General features: G+C 37.3%; 1 protein-coding gene across 2 annotated transcripts in view; it reads right to left on the bottom strand.

The window, feature by feature from the left end:
* The window catches only part of LOC126059732 (protein CC2D2B homolog), a 46,702-nt gene that overhangs the window by 19,399 nt on the left and 7,709 nt on the right, over positions 1-19,594 (bottom strand). For both annotated transcript variants that reach the window (XM_049855660.1, XM_049855661.1), the window contains exons 2-5: positions 4,572-4,632; positions 3,092-3,162; positions 2,625-2,690; positions 1,773-1,865 (exon numbers count right to left, since the gene is read on the bottom strand). In XM_049855660.1, coding sequence (XP_049711617.1) covers positions 1,773-1,865; positions 2,625-2,690; positions 3,092-3,162; positions 4,572-4,632 — 291 coding nt within the window. The remainder of the gene's footprint in view (positions 1-1,772; positions 1,866-2,624; positions 2,691-3,091; positions 3,163-4,571; positions 4,633-19,594) is intronic.

The following is a 19,594-nucleotide window of genomic DNA, read 5'->3' as shown; positions in this document are numbered from 1 at the left end:
CACTGCTCCCTAAGGCTCCTATCTAATCTTTCAAGTTGTTGTTGTCAATTTGATTCCATATAGATAGTTCTTAAAAAAGTATAATGCACACGGCAGGCATTTTTACAAGTTACGTTAAACTACTGTTTGATTTTGAGAAGATTTCAGAGAATATTTTTGGTTTAAGGTTTAAAGATTATCTCAGGGCAATAATTTCAGGGGTTCATGTAGCCTCCATGGCTCCAGAAAGTGTGCAGTCCAGGAGAATTTAAAATTTTGTTTCTGCATTTTCCCTCTTTTGATCAAAGATTCTTCTATAGAATCTTTGATCAAAATGTTCAGTAATGGTAGCCAGGCACCATCCAGTTCCGGTCTTCTGACAAAGGAGGCAGTTGTTCAGGGAGGCAATCATTTTGAGTGAGACAGGAAACCATTAGAATTAAGCAAAAGAATGACCTGTGATAGACTTTAACAATATCACTGTTACTACTGTGTGGTGTGGAAAACTGACTATAGTGGGGTAACAGTGGATACAGTGGGAGGCTACGGCAATGATCCAGATGAGAGGTTACAGTGGCTTAGACTACAGCAATACCATTGAAGGTGGTAAAAAATGGATCAGATTCTGGGGCACTTTGAAGATACAGCCAACAGGATTTGTGATGAATTGGATATGTGGCATCAGAGAAAATAGGAGTCGATGATGACACCAAGGATTGGCTGAGCAATTGGAAAAACGGAGTTGCCACTTACCACTATGATTTGGTTTATGAAACCACGTGCATGCGTGTGTGTGTGTGTGTGTGTGTGTGTGTACAGGCATAAGCATAGAGAAAGGTATAAAAGAATGATAATGGTAGTTATCTTAGGGCAGTAGAATTTCAGGTGATTTTTATTTTCTTCCTCATGTTTTTTTGCATTACACTTGTATAACATGCACGCTTTATTTGTTTAAAATTTAAAAACAAAGTTCTTTTTATTGTGGAAAAAACAACAGTGTCAAAAAGGGAATGAAAGGACTGGAGCAGAAGTGCAAAGAAAGGGGAAGGAGGTTTCAGAAGATACTAGGTAGTGCAACTGGGAATAGGAGGAATGGGGGGGGCAGGATGGTCTCGGAAACTGTGGAGAGATTTGAAGGTGCAGAAGAGTTGCTGAAGGTACAGAGGAACAGGAACAGATGGGGAGACTAGTGAGACTGACAAGCCAGGAGGAGATGGGGAAAGACTAGTGAGACTGTCCAGTACTGGAGGAAAGGGCAACCTGGGAGTAACGAGCAGATGTGGGGGCTGATTGAGGGGGTCTGGGAAGAACTGATAGAAATTAGAAAGTCTGGGGTTGGACTAGGAGGGATAAAGAATGGGTAATCTTTGGGGAGTGACAGAGATAATAGAGAACAATGTGGAACACTTGCAGAGAAAGACAGGAACAACAAAAGAAAAAGGATACACAGGCTTTGGAGCCAACAGTCTATGTTCAATTCCCTGCTTCGTCAATGCTTAACTCTCTATGCCTGAGTTTCTTCACCTAGAAAATAGAGGTAATAATACCTGCCTCGTGGAGTTATTAGGAGGATTGAATGATTCAATCCCTATTAAAAACTTTATACATTGGTGGGCATCCATAAGCACTCACTAAATGTTAGTTATTATTATTATTCATGAACAGCTTCTCAAATTCAAAGAGAAGAAAAAGGCCCAATAATGACAACTTCATTTCCCATCCAAGTATTTCATTCATTGCCCTTAAACAGTTATTTCTCCTGAGGGTGCGGATGTGAGAAGAACAAATCCAACCTGCTCCAAAGGCTGCTCCAAAGCTTGGCTGTCTGAGCTTTCTTCACCATTTAAAAGGAAAAACGAAAGACCTTCATCCACTGAGACTTCAGCCTGTCGATTGAACAGTGGTAGATCAGTATTATACTTTTCCTGTTTATAAATTAAAGAAATACTTTTCCATAATATAGTAAATAATAACTCTGTTATCTATATTAATGAATAAAGAGCAGCAGGACAGACATTATCAAGTTACATTTAACTTTGAGTCTGTTTGGTTCATCAGTTATTTGTTATTGTTGTTGTTTGTTTGAATGCTCTGGCAACTGAAGTAAAAACCAGAATAAAGTAGAACCAAAATCTTCTCCACCTCCCTGAGCTTGCTCCTCACTCTAGTCTGAGTATTAAGAGCGTTACCTCTCAGTTGGACTGAAATGTGAACTCGGGTCAAACTATTTCTCTCCCTGTTTTTTGATGCTCTCACATATGCATACATGTGCACACACACATATATACACACACACACACAAGTACCACACTACTCCACCTCATAATTTTTTGTGGAGTTAGAGGTAATTTAGAGTCTTAAAAGTGGCATACTTTTAGCCATAAACCTGCTGATAAACAAGTTTTCATTTGTTAATACTGTAAAGTCTAAATCTTTAGAATATAAATCACTTTATCACTTCTTTTCACACACATATTAAACTGTTTTGAAGATGTGGGTAAGGAAACCATTCTACAATAAAAAATAGAATTCATAGTTACTTGGAGTCAAAAATACATGACTAGGAGCCAAAGATATAAAAATTTATCTTATATTTTGTTTGTATCTATAATTTAGCTGTCATGTTAACTTTAAAAGTTATTTACCTTAGACCACTGATGTATCTTAGTATCAATGAGCAGCCCAGTAGAAGACTTTTCACCTTGATTAACCTGAAATACAACATAAATAAATGGTATGGAGAGTTTAATCTCCACAGAAATAACAAAATTGTTCTCATAAGTCTTCTCTCAAAAAATGGATAAAAATTAAGACTTCTGAACATTTTTATTTTAAGAAGTAAATATATATAATTATATACTTTTCAGAGGACATGCATAATTACTGTGACCAAGTCACTTAACTTTTCTTGGCTTTAAGTTTGGATCATAGGAGAGCTATGAGATGAAAGGAAAAAAAAAAATGGGAAAGAACTTGAAGCTTTTTGGAATTAAGAAGCTATGTTAAGACTGAATCTTGGCTCTTTTCTTTTTTAAACAAAGACATGTTTATTATGCTACATATCTTATTTAAACGGTAAATTAAAAACAGGAAAGATAAAAGAAAGCATTACCTTCGCATTTTTCAGCTTTTCTCTTACTTTGCCTCTCAATGTTTCTATTATGTTCTGATTTTCTTCTGTAGCTAAATCCATTGGGAAGTCAACATAATAGAGAGTCCACAACACTTTCTTATAATTAAAAAGCAACAGCAGCAAACAGGCTTATTAAATATGTAAATTGTATGTATTTCTAAACATCGTGACAATTACAAAGATTGTGTCATTGCCCCATGACAGTTTAGAAACTATGACCAGTGGGTGCCCCTTCCCTCCTTCTTCATCTGGAGTAAAGGCTTTCATGCTTGGCCAGACTTGAATTGTGTTTCTTTTTGTAACTTTTCCCCTACCCTCTGTCACCTTTTTTTTAGCTATTGGCCAGAGTCCTCCTTTGTAGTCAGCTAAAAAAAAAAAGCTCATTTAAGCAAACTTCTATTCATTTTAGGAAAAAAATTCACGAGAACAGTCATATACAGACTGCTCGGTGGAATATACAAATATCAAAATCAAGTTACTTTAACTTTGATTAAATTGCAGAGAGAAGTATCTGAAAGGAAGACATGTAAGTCTCTAGGTACCCGTTTTAATTACTTAGGCCAGTTCTGTAAAATCAGTCTAATATCACCCACCCCTATTCTTTTCAGCTCTTAGGGCAAATCAAAAAGTCTCGTAGGGTATGAAGAAGAATCTGGCTGTTGTGTACACTCCAAGCCATGAGGTACAGCAGTAAATGGAAGACCTATAGGTCATTTTGTTTAGTGGTTAAGTACCTGGCTGCGAACCAGAAGGTCGGTGGTTTGAATTCATCAGCTGCTCTGTAGGAGAAAAATGCGGCAGTCTACTTCCATAAAGATCTGCAGCCTTGGAAACCCTATGGGGTAGTTCTACTCTGTCCTATAGGTTGCTAGAAGTTGAAATCAACTCGACGGCAACAGGTTTGTGTTTTTTGGTTGAGTACTTAACAGCTGCATTGGGGATGATGAAAATAAGAAGTAAGTCTAAAGCTAACTCACTATAGATCATGGGAGCCTTCATTCTTAATGCATTCCTGGATAAAATTTAAAATTACTAGTTGGTTTGTTTGCTACTCTATTCCCAGAACTTAGAATGGCACGTGACACATAGTACATGCTCAGTAAATATTTGCCAGATGAATCAATCAGGGTCCAACAGTTATTTACGTATTTTTACCCCAGAGATTTGAAGGGTCCTGAAGCCGGCTCTCTATCTTTACATCTTCACGGTCTAACAGTCTCAAGCACCAGTGGATTCTCCATATTTGCAGAGAAAGGGACTGGAACTTAGCTTTACTAGATGCATCGATTTTACTGTGTATTTCCTCCTGCTCATTTTATATTATTTCAGAAGTTTAGTGTCTACTCCAACTCATCTCTTAAGAAACTTCTACTCCCAGCTGAAATTCTGGCATAGGATTAGACATTTACAACTTTTAAAACAAAAACCAAGGATATGAGAATTTGTGGTTATTGACAACCTTTCTGCAGATGCTCATCTATAACTTCTTCGACTGCAACGTTATCCGTCTCTTCTGACATCTGCAAAAAGAGAGGGGGAGTTAGTTTGTATCTCTTTGTTTTGGCATTAAACTTCTTCATATGTTTACCAGCCCTTGGAATGTTATCTTTTTAAAAATGCCAATTCATGTCCTTTGCCTGTTTTCTTAAATTTCACCTTTTTATCAGTTTGTAAGAGCTCTTTATACATAGTGGATTTTTTTAAATTAAGAAACTGCTCTCTTTAATATAAAAAAAGGACTTTTAATGATAAAATTCAATGATTAGTTCTCAGTCTTCATACATTGCCTACTTCATATATATATATCTTTTAGGAAGGTCAAAGGACATCAGACACATGAAAATACTTTGAAAATTCAACTCTATGCCAGTGTTAACTATTATTTGACTGATTATAGCATCTGACAACGTTGGGCACCTTACTTTCTAAAAACTTCCTATGCCCTTGCATGTCTTTTACCTCTCTGGCCACTTATTTCCTGAATCCTTTAGTGGTCACACTTCTTCTCACAGCCTCAAAATGGGCATATTCCAAGGCTTTAGAAAGCACGTATATTCCCATGGCTTCCCAAATCTGTCTCCAGCCTTGATAACTCTTCCTGAGCATCAGAACTACATTTCTAGCTGTCTGCTAATATTTTCAATTGGGTGTCCTACCATCATCAAAATCTCAATATGTTGAAATGAGCATTTTTAGTTATTTTATAGTTTTTTTAAACCTCAATATATCTAAAAGTAAACTATTTTAGCAATGTTAAATCCCTTCTTAGAGCAATATGCATTATGAGTGTGTTTTTCATTTTAAGTTTAAGAAGTAGAATACCAAAAGCCTCCTGAAATAATAACCAAATTAATGTGCAGTTGGAGTAGAAAGAGCAAGCACAATGGCTTTCCAGTCATAGCAAAAACATGCACTTGTGTCAAAAACCAAAGGAGATTATTCATGATCACAGTAAAGGCAGTATCATAATAAAAGTCCTCTCTACAGACTTTCTGAAAGAACTTCAAAAATCCACCAGGGGTTCCTATACTACACTTAAGAACTACTGATTAAAGTCAACATGGATTAAGATGTTCCTTACTTCATACTCAATCTTTAGTGTCCTTCTCAACATAATTAAAAATACCTAATTCTGCTCTTGTCCAAGGAACAGCAACCCTCGAAGGTATAATGGAACATCAACCCTGGCAAATAACTGATAGAAGCCTCCCTTTAATTCCCAGTAATCTTGCCCACCATTCTCAAGATTCTTGTCACTTTCCCCATCTCCACCAAAAAGGCAGAGATAAAATGGAAATCTTAAAGTTACTCTAAGAGATATATGGATATTGGTCCTATGTATGTTTCGCTCATGGCAAAAAAAATTTTTTTTTTTAAAGCAAAGCAGGGAATGGATTGTTGGCTGGCTGAGAGAATAAGTAAATAAATGGATATTGAAGAGAACAAATAAATAATAAACAAAAAAATAAATAACCTCTAATGCTATTTATTCCATGACTGACAGACCAAAACAAAAGTATAGCTCATCTAAGATCCATTATTATTTATTTTAACAGATGAGTTGTATGATTTCCATATAGAACCAAATATATCTAATTTATCAGGATTGCCCTACATTTATAATTGGGATATTCAATATAATCTAAATTCTTATAAATTCCATTAGTATCTAGCCTTTTTTTAAATATCTTCTCTTTGAGATCTTTTTCACGATGGTTCTTTCTTTTGCCTCCACTTTCTAAATAATTACAAAAATATTCTTAAGAATAATACATCATGTTACTAAAACAACTAATTATTGAGAGACTTGACATAAAAAGTATATTATTCAAAAAATTTAACTAAGAACGAAACAAGGAAACATACCATCACCTTTAGTTTTAAATATTGTTCTAGAAATTCTGGTTAATGCAGTCAGACATGCAAAAGAAGAGCTATAACTATTGAAAAGGAGAAGACACAGTTATCATTGTTTATAAGTGATAGGTTTTTATAAATTAAAGACCCAAGAGAATCAATAAAGAAAGTTTGGACATAAGTTCAGTGAAATGGTAAAAGAGAATATATGTAAAAATCAATAGCTTCTTTATGTGCTGATTGAAAAAGATAGTTTTCACAACAGCTACAAAAACAATTTCAAAATACCTAGGAATAAGTTTTATTAAAATATGTGGAAATTTCCCCCAAACTATAAAACATTACAGTGAGCAAAACAAAAGAAAAAATATACTTGATTAAATAAAGATACATCCCATGTAGGAAGGGAGATTGGTTAAGAGGCCCTTAAAATAGTCTTGATGGGACATTCAGGTGGAGAGCTCCAGAAGGTGGCTGAAAATAATGAATAGGCTTGGACAAGAAGAGAATCAGGTCTATGCTAGCTAAATTATTTTATTTATCAGTAAAAAGGGCATTTAAGAGATTGACTTGATGATTCTTTAAAAGATTATCAACACTTTCAAGGTTCTTCCTACCAACATGCCAAAATTAGACACAATAGGAATAGGATGACAAGAAAAGGGAATTTTGAATTTACTTTCTATTGTTCAAGAATTTGTAAAATAAATTTCAAACCAATACCTAGCTTATTGATACCTATGCCTGCAAAATTTGTCTGCTAAGCTAATGAAACAAACAAACAAATAAAACCTATGGTCATCAAGTAGATTCCAACTCATGGTGACCCCATGTGTTACACAGTTGAACTGAGCTCCATAGGGTTTTCTTGGCTGTAATATTTATGGGAGCAGATTTCCAGGCCTTTCTTTGGAGGTGCTAGTGGGTGGGTTCAAACCACCAACCTTTCCATTAGTGGTCCAGAGCAAACTGTTTGTGCCACCCAGGGTTCTTACTGTTAATACTTATAGGGAAAACATTAACAGTGGCACATCCTACAGATAATGAAGTTATAATAAATTATCAAGTTACCAAATAAAATCTTACCTTAGAAGAAGTGATTAGTCATATTATTTTTGCAGACCTGGAGATTTTTTCTAACCTGTTCATTTATCATTCCACAAATGATGCAAAATAAATGAATAATTATAGACAAAATATTGGGTAAAATTTTTAAAAAGATCTAGATGAAAATTACATTTGCTCTTTTGAAATCCCATGAAGTAATAAGGAAAAATTATGACACAGCCTTTTTTTACCTTCTTAACAGCAATTCAACTTTGTGTTTGCAGAAAACTGACGCTAATAATTAAACACAATTGTCTCTCTTCAGATATTGCTAATGCGCAATTCCTGCAGTTAGAGCTTTTTCTAAAGGTTAAAGGAAATTGAGGATTAACTATTTTTGTATCAAATGACCTTGACTTGACATTCATAGTTGAAGTCTGAGAGTTAGAGCTAAGCAGTTTATTCATTTTTTTTTTTTTTGATCTGTAGCAAACAGAAAGCAATTTTATGTGTATAAAAGTTTGCCTTTTGTTTAGCATTTAGAAATCTCTGGGCTCTGAAAATTTATCCAGCAGGCTCTCTATCACTGTAGCGCTTCCTGAAATGAAATTTCCTAAGGACTGCTTTATGTCGTGTGTAAATTTAACACTCAAACAGGAATGTACACCTTGGACTTTTGGAAAGTTCGAAAAACATGGTTGCGCAGCAGATCTGTTCCTGGAGAGGCTTAATATGAGCAAATGTGCGAACAAGTCCAATTTGTAGTTTTCTAAGCATTTGCCTTTTGATTGATGATGTCTCCATGGGAATAGATGTGATAATGCCTAAAAAATTTTACTTTCTTATGAACAGGGATATCAGCACCATAGAATTTACTTTTTCTTAATTTATATTTGCAATTATTGTTGTTGTGAGCTGTTGAGTCAATTCCAAGTCATAGCAATCTTATGTGACAGAGCAGAACTGCCCCATAGTGTTTCCTAGGCTGTGATTTTTTTTTTTTAAATAATATTTTATTGTGTTTTAGGTGCAGACTAGGATGTAGAACACTACCTTTGTGAACTATGTTATGCCAACTGAGTAATGTGTTTCCCAAGACTATGGTCCCAAGCCTTTTAGCCCTGTGAACCAATCCCACCAGTTGTTTGGATATGTTTAGGAAGCCTTCGTGACTGTGCCGCCTATGTGGTTTGTTGTGTATGTGGATATATATGCAGCACACAAACGTGTACATACATATGCCTACAGATAGATTAAAATCCATAGCCTTCAGTATGGATGGCACCTCAACATAAAGGAAACAAAAATCCTCACAACTGGACCAATAAGCAACATCATGATAAATGGAGAAAAGACTGAGGTTGTCAAGGATTTCATTTGACTTGAATCCACAATCAACACCCACAGAAGCAGCAGTCAAGAAATCAAAAGACGCACTGCACTGGGCAAATCTGCCGCAAGAGATCTTTTTAAAGTGTTAAAAAGCAAAGATGTCACCTTGAGCACGAAGGGGCTCCTGACCCAAGCCATGGTGTTTTCAATCACTTCATACGCATGCAACAGCTGGACAATGAATAAGGAAGACTGAAGAAGAATTGACGCCTTTGAAATGTGGTATTGGAGAAGAATATTGAATATACCATGGACTGCCAAAAGAACAAACCAACCTGTCTTGGAGGAAGTACAAGAATGGTCCTTAGAAGCAAGGATGGCGAGACTACATCTCACATACTTTGGAGCAAAGTTCCAATCCCCCGACAAACTCATCAGCATTTGTTATCTGTTTTTTAGATCATTGCCATTTTTGCAGGGGTGAGATTGTATCTCATTGTAGTTTTGATTTGCATCTTCTCATGTAGTTGCTGCCTGCCTGAATGTCCTCTCTGATGAAGCATCTGTACATATCCTTTGCCCATTTTTTGATTGGATTGTTTGTGTTTTTGTTGTTGAGCTGTTGATGTTTTCTATATATTCCAGAGATTAGACGCTTAAGCATGTCATTACCAAACTTTTTTTGCCAGTCTATAGATTCTCTTTTTACTTTTTTGGTAAAGTCTTTTGATGAACCTAAGTATTTAATTTTTAGGAGATACCAGTTATCAAATTTATCTTCTGTCGTTAATGAATTTTTAGTTTTGATAGGCTATTTATGCTGAAAATTAGGTCCCCTAGCTCAGACCCTATATTATCTTCCAGGAACTTTATAGTTTTAGCTGTAACATTTAGGTTTTTGATCCATTTTGAGTTAGTTTTTGTGTAAGTGTGAGGTACAGATCCTGTTTCATTTTTGTACATATGGATATCCAGTTTTGCTGGCACTGTTTGTTAAAGCGACTGTTTCTTCCCCATTGAATGGACTTTCATCTAGGGGCAGTAGCCCATAGATGAATGGATTTACTTCTGGGTTCTCAATTCTATCCCATTGGTCTTCATGCCTGTCATTGAACTAGTACCAGACTGTTTTGATCACCGTGGCTGTATAGGAAGTTTTGAGATCAGGAAGCATGAGGCCTACTACCTTGCTCTTCTTCAATATTACTTTAGTTATTCAGGGCCTCCTTCCTTTCCATGTAAAGTTGGAGATTAGTTTTTCCATTTCATTAATGAGTGTTGTTGGGGGTTGGATTGGGATTGCATAGTATCTGTAGATCGCTTTGGGTAGTACTGACATTTTCACAAAAGTCTTCCAATCCATGATCATGAAATGTTTTTCCATTTAGGAAGAACTCTTTTAGTTTCTTGCAGTAGTGTTTTACAGCTTTCCTTGTATAAGTCTTTTACATCCCTGATTAGGTTTATTCCTAGGTATTTTATCCTTTTTTGGGGCTACTGTAAATGATATCCTCTTCTGAGTCCTCCTTGTTAGTGTAGAGGGACCCAATTAATTTTTGTGTGTTGATCTTTACTGAATTCTATTAGTTCCAATAACTTTCTTATGGAGTGTTTGGGATTTTCGATGTATAGAATTATGTCATCTGCAAATATGGATAGCTTTACCTCTTCTTTTCCAATTCGGATATGCTTTATTTCCTTTTCTTGCCTTACTGCTCTAACTAGGACCTCCAGTACAATATTGAATAAGAGTGGTCATAAAGAGATTCCATCTCACTCCAACAAGGCTGGCATTCATCCAAAAAACACAAAATAATAAATGTTGGAGAGGTTGTGGAGAGAGTAGAACACTTATGCACTGCTGGTGGGAATGTAAAATGGTACAACCACTTTGGAAATCAATTTGGCGCTTCCTTAAAAAGCTAGAGATAGAACTACCATACGATCCAGCAATCCCACTCCTTGGAATATATCCTAGAGAAATAAGAGTCTTTACACGAACAGATATATGCACACACATGTTCACTGCAGCACTGTTTACCATAGCAAAAAATGGAAGCAACCAAGGTGCCCATCAATGGAAGAATGGATAAATAAATTATGGTATATTCACACAATGGAATACTATGCATTGATAAAGAATAGTGATGAATCTGTGAAACATTTCATAACATGGAGGAATCTGGAAGGCATTATGTTGAGTGAAATTACTCAGTTGCAAAAGGGCAATTATTGTATAAGACCACTATTATAATAACTCAAGAAATAGTTTAAACAGAGAAGAAAATATTCTTTGATGGTTATGACAGGGGGGAGGGAGGGAGGGCGGGAGGCGGGTATTCATTAATTACATAGTAAATAAGAACTACTTTAGGTCAAGGGAAAGGTAACACACAATACAGGCAAGGTCAGCACAAATGGACTAAACTAAAAGCAAAGAAGTTTCCTGAATAAACTCTTTCGAAGGCCAGTGTAGCAGGGGTGTGGGTTTGGGGACTATGGTTTCATGGGACATCTAAGTCAATTGGCATGATATAATCTATTAAGAAAACATTCTGCATCCCACCTTGGAGAGAGGCATCTGGGGTCTTAAATGCTAGCAAGCGGCAATCTAAGATGATCCATCAATTGGTCTCAACCCACCTGGACCAAAGGAGAATGAAGAACACCAAGGACACAATGTAATTACAAGCCCAAGAGACAGAAAGGGCCACGTAAACCACAGACTACATCAGCCTGAAACCAGAAAAGCTAGATGGTGCCCTGCTACAACCGATGACTGCCCTGACAAGGAACATAACAGAGAACCCCTGAGGGAGCAGGACAGCAGTGGGATGCAGACCCCAAATTCTCATAAAAAGACCAGACTTAATGGTCTGAGACTAGAAGGACCCTGGTGGTCATGGCCTCCAGACCTTCTGTTGGCCCTGGACAGGACCAGGGAGCACGCTGCCTCATTAGGGGGAGAGCAATTGGGAGTATGTAGCAAGATGTGTATAAGTTTTTGTGTGGAAGACTGACTTGATTTGTAAACTTTCTTAAAGCACAATAAAAATTAAAAAAAAAAATAGAGGGTCAGTGAAAAATAGGAAGGCCCTCAACGACATGGATTAAGGGTGGTCATAAAGAGCATCCTTGTCTGGTTCCCGTTCTCAAGGGGAACGCTTTCAGACTTTCTCTGTTTAGGATATCATTGGCTGTTGGCTTTGTATAAATGCCATTTATTATGTTGAGGAATTTCCCTATTTTGCTGAGAGTTTTTGTCATTAATGGATGTTGAACTTTGTCAAATGCCTTTTCTGCACCAATTGATAAGATTATGTGGTTCTTGTCTTTTGTTTTATTTATGTGATGGATTATATCAATTGTTTTTCTAACGTTGAACCAGCCCTGCATGTCTGGTATGCATCTCACTTGGTAATGATGAATTATTTTTTTTGATATGTGGTTGAATTCTATTGGTTAGAATTTTGTTGAGGATTTTTGCATTTATGTTCATGAAGGATATTTGTCTGTAATTTTCTTTTTTGTGTGGTGTCTTTCTCTGGTTTTGGTATCAGGGTTATGCTGGCTTCATAGAATGAGTTTCGGAGTATTTCATCCTTTCCTATGCTCTGAAATACCTTTAGTAGTAGTGGTGTTAACTCTTCTTTGAAAGTTTGGTAGAATTCTCCAGTGAGGCTGTTAGAGCCAGGGCTTTTTTTTGTTGGGAGTTTTTAAATTACCTCTTCAATCTCTTCTTTTGATATACGTTTATTTAGTTGTTCTACTTCTGTTTTAGTTTAGGTAGATTGTGTGTTTCCAGAAATTTGTCCATTTCCTCTAGGTTTTCAAATTTGTTGGAGTACAATTTTTCATAGTACTCTGTTATGTTTCTTTTAATTTCAGTAGGTCTGTTGTGATAATGCCATCTCATTTCTTATTCAGGTTATTTGCTTCCTCTTCTGTTTTTCTTTTGTCACTTTGGCCAGTGGTTTACCGATTTTGTTGATCTTTTTAAAGAGCCAGCATTTCGTCTTGTGGACTCTTTCAACTGTTTTTTCTATTGTCTATTTCATTTATTTCTGCTCTAATTTTTATTATTTCCTTTCTTTTGGTGCCCAAGGGGTTCCTTTACTGCTCTCTACTAAAAAAAAAAAAAAAATTTATTTTTCTTTATTTGTTCAAGTTGTAGGGTTAATGTTTTGAATTTGGCCCTTCTTTTTGGATATGTGCATTTACTGCTACAAATTGACCTGTGAGCACTGCTTTTGCTGTGTCCCAAGGGTTCTGGTAGGATGTGTCTTCGTTCTCATTTGATTCTGTGAATTTCTTCTGCCATCCTAATGTCTTCTATAATCCAGTAGTTTTTTAGGAAGGTGTTGTGTTCAGTTTCCACGTTTGATTTTTTTCTTTGCTTCTTCCATTATTGATTTCTACTTTTAGGGATTTACGGTCAGAAAAGATGTTTTGTAATGTTTTGATGTTTTGGATTCTGTTTAGGCTTGCTTTGTGGCCTAATAGATGGTCTATTCTGGAAGAAGTTTCACATGCATTGGAAAAGAAAGTATACTTGGCCTCTGTTGGGTGAAGTGTCCTATATATGTCTATGAGATCAAATTGGTTGACTGTGGCATTTAGATCTTCTGTCTTTATTGAGCTTCTTTCTAGATGTTCTGTCCTTCACCGAAAGTGGTGTGTTGACGTTTCCTACTACTATTGTGGAGCTATTTCTCTTTTTAAGAGTTTGTGTTATGTATTTTGGAGCCCTGTTGCTGGATGCATAAATATTTATTATAGTTATGTCCTCCTGGTATAAAATGACCCTTTAATCATTATATAGTGTCCTTCCTTGTCCTTTGTGGTGGATTTTGCTTTAAAGTCTATTCTGTCAGAGATTAATATTGTCACTTCTGCTCTTTTTTGGTTGTTGTTTGTTTGTATCCATCCTTTGAGTTTTAGTTTGTTTGCGTCTTTTGGTCTAAGGTGTGTCTCTTGTAGGCAGCATATAGATGGATTGTATTTTTTTTTTATCCATTCTGCCACTCTGTCTCTTTATTGGTGCATTTAGTCCATTTACATTCAGGGTAATTATTGATAGTTTAAGGCTGTCATTTTGATGTATTTTTTTTGTGGTGTTGACAGTTTCTTTGCTCCACTTAATTTTCTGTGCGGAATCATTTTTCTTTATGTATTTTCTTTCATCCTTTTCATTTGTTGTCGATTTTGTTTTTGCTGAGTCTTTGTTTTTCTTCATTTTTATTCTGATGTGTAGATTTGTTAGTTTTCTTTGTGGTTACCTTAAAATTCACCTCTATTTTTCTAAGTTTAAACCAATCTTTTATTTCTCGATATTGCCTTAACTTCCTCTCCATATGAAAGTTCTATGACTACACTATTTAGTCCCTCTTTTTTGTTTTAACGTTTTCATTTTTTACATATTGACATCTCTGTTTCCCTACTTTCAGTGTTTTAGCTTTGACTTATTTTTGTGACTTCCTTATCTGGGTTGATATCTGGTTGTTCTGTCCTATGTTCTAGTTTTGAGTTATTATCTGATATTATTGATTCTTTAGCCAGCAGACTTCCTTTAGTATACCTGGTAATTTTGGTTTGGTTTTACAAATTCCCTTAACTTCTGTTTATCTGAAAATGCCCTAACTTTGCCTTCATATTTGACAGATTAGCTGGATATATAATTCTTGGGTGGAAATTTTTTCCTTTCAAGACGTTATATATGTCATCCCATTGCCTCCTTGCTTACAAGGTTTCTGCTGAATAGTCAGAGCTTAATCTTCTTGATTCTCCTTTGTAGGTGAATTTTTGTTTATACCTAGCTGCTCTTAAAATTCTCTGTTTATCTTCGGTTTTGGCAAGTTTGCTTATAATATGTCTTGGTGATTTCCTTTTGGGATCTACCCTGTGTGGGGTTTGACAAGTTTCTTGGATAGATCTATTCTCGTCTTTCATGGTATCTGGGAAGTTTTCTGCCAGCAAATCTTCAACAATACTCTTTGTATTTTCTGTTACCCTCTGCTGTTCTGGCACTCCAATCACCCATAGATTATTCCTCTTGATAGAGTCCCACATAATTCTTATGGTTTCCTCATTTTTTAAAATTCTTTTATCTGATTTTTCCTCAAATAAATTGGTGTCAAGTGCTTTATCTCCAATCTCACTAATTCTGACTTCTACTGCCTCAATTCTGCTCCTATGACTTTCTATTGAGTTGTCTAATTCTGAAATTTTAATCTTTTGGATTTCTATTTGGTGTCTTTCTCTGGATTCTAGCAGTCTATTAAATTTGTTATTCTGCTCTTGTATAGCTTTCCTAATTCCCCTATTGCTTTGTCTGTGTGTTCCTTGGCTTGGTTGAGTTTTGCTTGATCCCTTGAAGAGCTCTGTATATTAATCTTTTGAATTCTACCTCTGGTAATTCAAATACCTTATCCTCCTCCCAGAGGTTTCCTGGTTCTTTGTTATGGTTGCTTGCTGCAGCCATCATGGTCTGCCTCTTTATGTGATTTGATATTGGCTGTTGTCTCTGAGTCATCAGTAAGTTATTATATTTACTGTATGTTTGTTTACTGTGTCCTAACTTCTCATTTTGTTTTGTTTTGATATGCCCAAATAGGCCGGGCATGTGAGCTACTTTAATTATTGGTATCTTCAAAGTTCTCACATCCTGTCACCAGGTGGTTAGAGCTGCTACTAGGTATGTGAGTCCAGGAATCCATTTACTTTTCTTGTGTGGATTCAGCTCAGGTGTTCAGGTCATTGATCACCAAGTGTGTGATGCAGGCTCTCACCTACAAGCTAGATGGGCAGGGCTACGAAAGGGTGATTGGAGCAGGCACAGGTATCTGGCTGCAGTAGGGAGTTATGTGCAGTAGGTGGTTATGTGCTGTAGCCCTCTACAGCTGATGACTGTCCCTGAGTGTCTAGGTGAAAGGCATGTCCCCTGGTTTTGCAGCTGTTGCAATCGGGTTGGTTGTAAGGACTGGAATGAATGCACCACTTATTCTCAGACACCTGTCATGGGTGGCTAGGTGGAGTGGATGGAGCCGCCAATCCTCAGGGCCCTGATATGAGGACCCTGCTTAATGGGCAGGGTGGTGTCAAATGTCGTGAATCTCCCACTCCCCCTTAGCTGTTGTAGTTGGAAATAGGCTTCAGGTATATATCCTGTTGTACTATGCTAATGCGGGCCTACGCTGTTGAAGGGGCTCACACAGATCTAGGCAGGGGTGAAAGGCATTCAAAGTCTGTGAACCCCTTATGCCTGTGCCTAGGCAATGGGGCAGTGTCTGCCCTGACTTCCTGACTTGGTTGTGGGGGGGCGATTTTTTAAAGCTGTAAGACTGGTTTGGGTGCAGTTACCCTTGAGCTCTCAGCTTAGGAGAGCTGGTGGGTTTTTTTGTTCAGTTTGTTTATTTTTTCCCTCCCCATAGCCAGGAGATTGGCTCAGGCATGATGGGTTCCTCCTCTGGCCTAGGCGATTCAGCAACTGCTGAATACTGGTGGACCAGAACTGGAGCAGAGTGGGGAGGGGGCAGGTGAGGGGAAGAGAGGCACTTCCCAGAGGGGGAAGGGTTATTTTGATCCCACATGGAAGGTTAGATGCTTGCATTTAACTGTTGTAGATCCAGTGCTGCTTCTCCCTGGCTCTGGAGACTTGTGTAGACTCTCTGCCACTTGGTTTCTCCCAAGGAGGTAAAACACGTCCGTGTGCTACTGCTTGTCTCAGCTCATGTGTGCCAAAAGATTCAACCTGCAGGGCACTGGTGAGGTCAGGTATGGCACTTCTTTGCTGCTTCTGAACTGTCTCTCCTTCTCCCTGCTGCTCAGTCTGACTCCTCAACTTTGTCTTTGATGTTCAGGGCTCCTAGATTGTCATGTATAATTGATTCACTTGTTTTTTCAGGTCTTTGTAGTAAGAGGGACCACAGGAAGCATCCAACTATTCCTTTATCTTGGCCCCACCTCCCCTTTCTTCTTTTTCGATCTGTGCATTTATTGGTATAAATTCTTCTCTGAGCAATGCCTTTGCTGTTGTATATTATTATTTGTTTCAAAGACTTTTTAAATTTCATTTTTAATTTATTACCCAACAGTTTTTAGGGTGTTATTCAGTTTCCATGTATTTAATTCTTTGCCTTATCCTTTTTTATTTCTAATTTTATAGTGTTATGATCAGAGAAGATGCTTTGTATTATTTTGATGCTTTTTAATTTATTGGGGTTTGATTTTTAGCCTAAAATATGGTCTATTCTGGAGAATGGCCCACGTACACTGGAGAAGAATGTGTACTGTGCTGTTAAGTTGGGTGGTGTGTTCTGTATATGTCTATAAGGTTGATTGTGTTATTCAGATCTTCTGTATCTTTGTTGGGTTTCTTTCTAGTTATTCTGTCCATTGTTGAAAGTCGTGTGTTAAAGTCTCCAACTATTATCGTAGAACTATTTCCCTTTTCAATTCTGTCAGACTTTGTTTTATGTATTTTAGAGCTCTGTCATTGGGTGCATAAATATGTATTATGGTTATGTCTTCCGGGTGAATTGACCTTTTAGTCATTACATAATGCCCTTCTTTGTCTCTCAAAATGGATTTTGCCTTAAGGTCTATTTTATCAGAGATTATTATTGCCACTTCTGCTCTCTTTTGGTTACTGTTTGCTTGATATATATAGTTGCATTCTTTGATTTTTTTTTAAATGTTTATGTGCTTTAAGTGAAAGTTTACAAATCAAGTCAGTCTCTCACACAAAAACTTATATACGCCTTGCTACATACTCCCAGTTGCTCTCCCCCTAATGAGACAACCTGCTCCCTCCTCCACTCTCTCTCTTCGTGTCCATTTCGCCAACTTCTAACCCCCCTGCCCTCTCATCTCTCCTCCAGGGAGGAGACGCCAACATAGTCTCAAGTATCCACCTGATCCAAGAAGCTCACTCCTCACCAGCATCCCTCTCCAACACATTGTTCAGTGCAATCCTTGTCTGAAGAGTTGGCTTTGGGAATGGTTCCTGTCCTGGGCCAACAGAAGGTTTGGGGGCCATGACCACCAGGGTCCTTCTAGTCTCAGTCAGACCATTAAGTCTGGTCTTTTTATGAGAATTGGGGGTCTGCATCCCACTGCTCTCCTACTCCCTCAGGGGTTCTCTGTTGTGTTCCCTGTCAGGGCAGTCATCGGTTGTAGCCAGGAACCATCTAGCTCTTCTGGTCTCAGGCTGATGTAGTTTCTGGTTTATGTGGCCCTTTCTGTCTCTTGGGCTTGTAATTACCTTGTGTCCTTGGTGTTCTTCATTCTCCTTTGATCCAGGTGGGTTGAGACGAAGTGATGGATCATCTTAGACGGCCGCTTGCTAGCGTTTAAGACCCCAGATGCCTCTCTCCAAGGTGGGATGCAGAATGTTTTCTTAATAGATTTTATTATGCCAGTTGACGTAGATGTTCCCTGAAACCATGGCCCCCAAACCCCCGCCCCTGCTACACTGGCCTTCGAAGCATTTAGTTTATTCTGGAAACTTTGCTTTTCGTTTAGTCCATTTGTGTTGACCTCGCCTGTATTGTGTGTTGTCTTTCTCGTCACCTACAGTAGTACTTATCTACTATCTAATTAGTGAATACTCCTCTCCCACCATCCCTTCCTCCCCCTTTCTCGTAACCATCAAAGAATATTTTCTTCTCTCTTTAAACTATTTCTTGAGTTCTTATAACAGTGGTCTTATACAATATTTGCTCTTTTGCAACTGACTGATTTCACTCAGCATAATGCCTTCCAGATTTCTCCATGTTATGAAATGTTTCACAGATTCATCACTGTTCTTTACCAACGCATAGTATTCCATTGTGTGAATGTACCATAATTCATTTACCCATTCTTCCGTTGATGGGCACCTTGGTTGCTTCCATCTTTTTGGTATTGTAAACAGTGCTGCGATGAATATAGGTGTGCATATATCTGTTCGTGTAAAGGCTCTTATTTCTCTAGGATATATTCCAAGGAGTGGGATTGCTGGATCATATGGTAGTTCTATCTCTAGCTTTTTAAGGAAGTGCCAAATCGATTTCTAAAGTGGTTGTACCATTTTACATTCCCACTAGCGGTGTGTAAGTGTTCCAATATCTCCACAGCCTCTCCAACATTTATTATTTTGTGTTTTTGGATTAGTGCCAGCCTTGTGGGAGTGAGAGAGAATCTCACTGTAGTTTTGATTTGCATTTCTCTAATGGCTAATGATTGTGAGCACTTCCTCATGTATCTGTTAGCTACCTGAATGTCTTCTTTAGTGAAGTGTCTGTTCATATCTTTTGCCTATTTTTTAATTGGGTTATTTGTCTTTTTTCAGTTGAGTTTTTGCAGTATCATGTAGATTTTAGAGATCAGGCACTGATCGGAAGAGTCATAGCTAAAAACATTTTCCCAGTATGTAGGTAATCTTTTTACTGTTTTGGTGAAGTCTTTGGATGAGCATTGGTGTTTGATTTTTAGGAGCTCCCGGTTATCTAGTTTTTCTTCTGCATTGTTAGTAATGTTTTGTATACTGTTTATGCCATGTATTAGGGCTCCTAATGTTGTCCCTATTTTTTCTTCCATGATCTTTATCATTTTAGATTTTATGTTTAGGTGTTTGATCCATTTTAAGCTCCTTTTTGTGCATGGAGTGAGGTTTGGGTCTTTTTTCATTTTTTTTTTGCAGATGGATATCCAGGTATATCAGCACCATTTGTTAAAAAGACTATCTTTCCCCATTTAACTGTTTTG

This window comes from Elephas maximus, chromosome 16, assembly GCF_024166365.1.
Source record: "Elephas maximus indicus isolate mEleMax1 chromosome 16, mEleMax1 primary haplotype, whole genome shotgun sequence".
Classification (NCBI taxonomy): domain Eukaryota; kingdom Metazoa; phylum Chordata; class Mammalia; order Proboscidea; family Elephantidae; genus Elephas; species Elephas maximus.
This window is presented reverse-complemented; position numbering and strand designations above follow the sequence as displayed.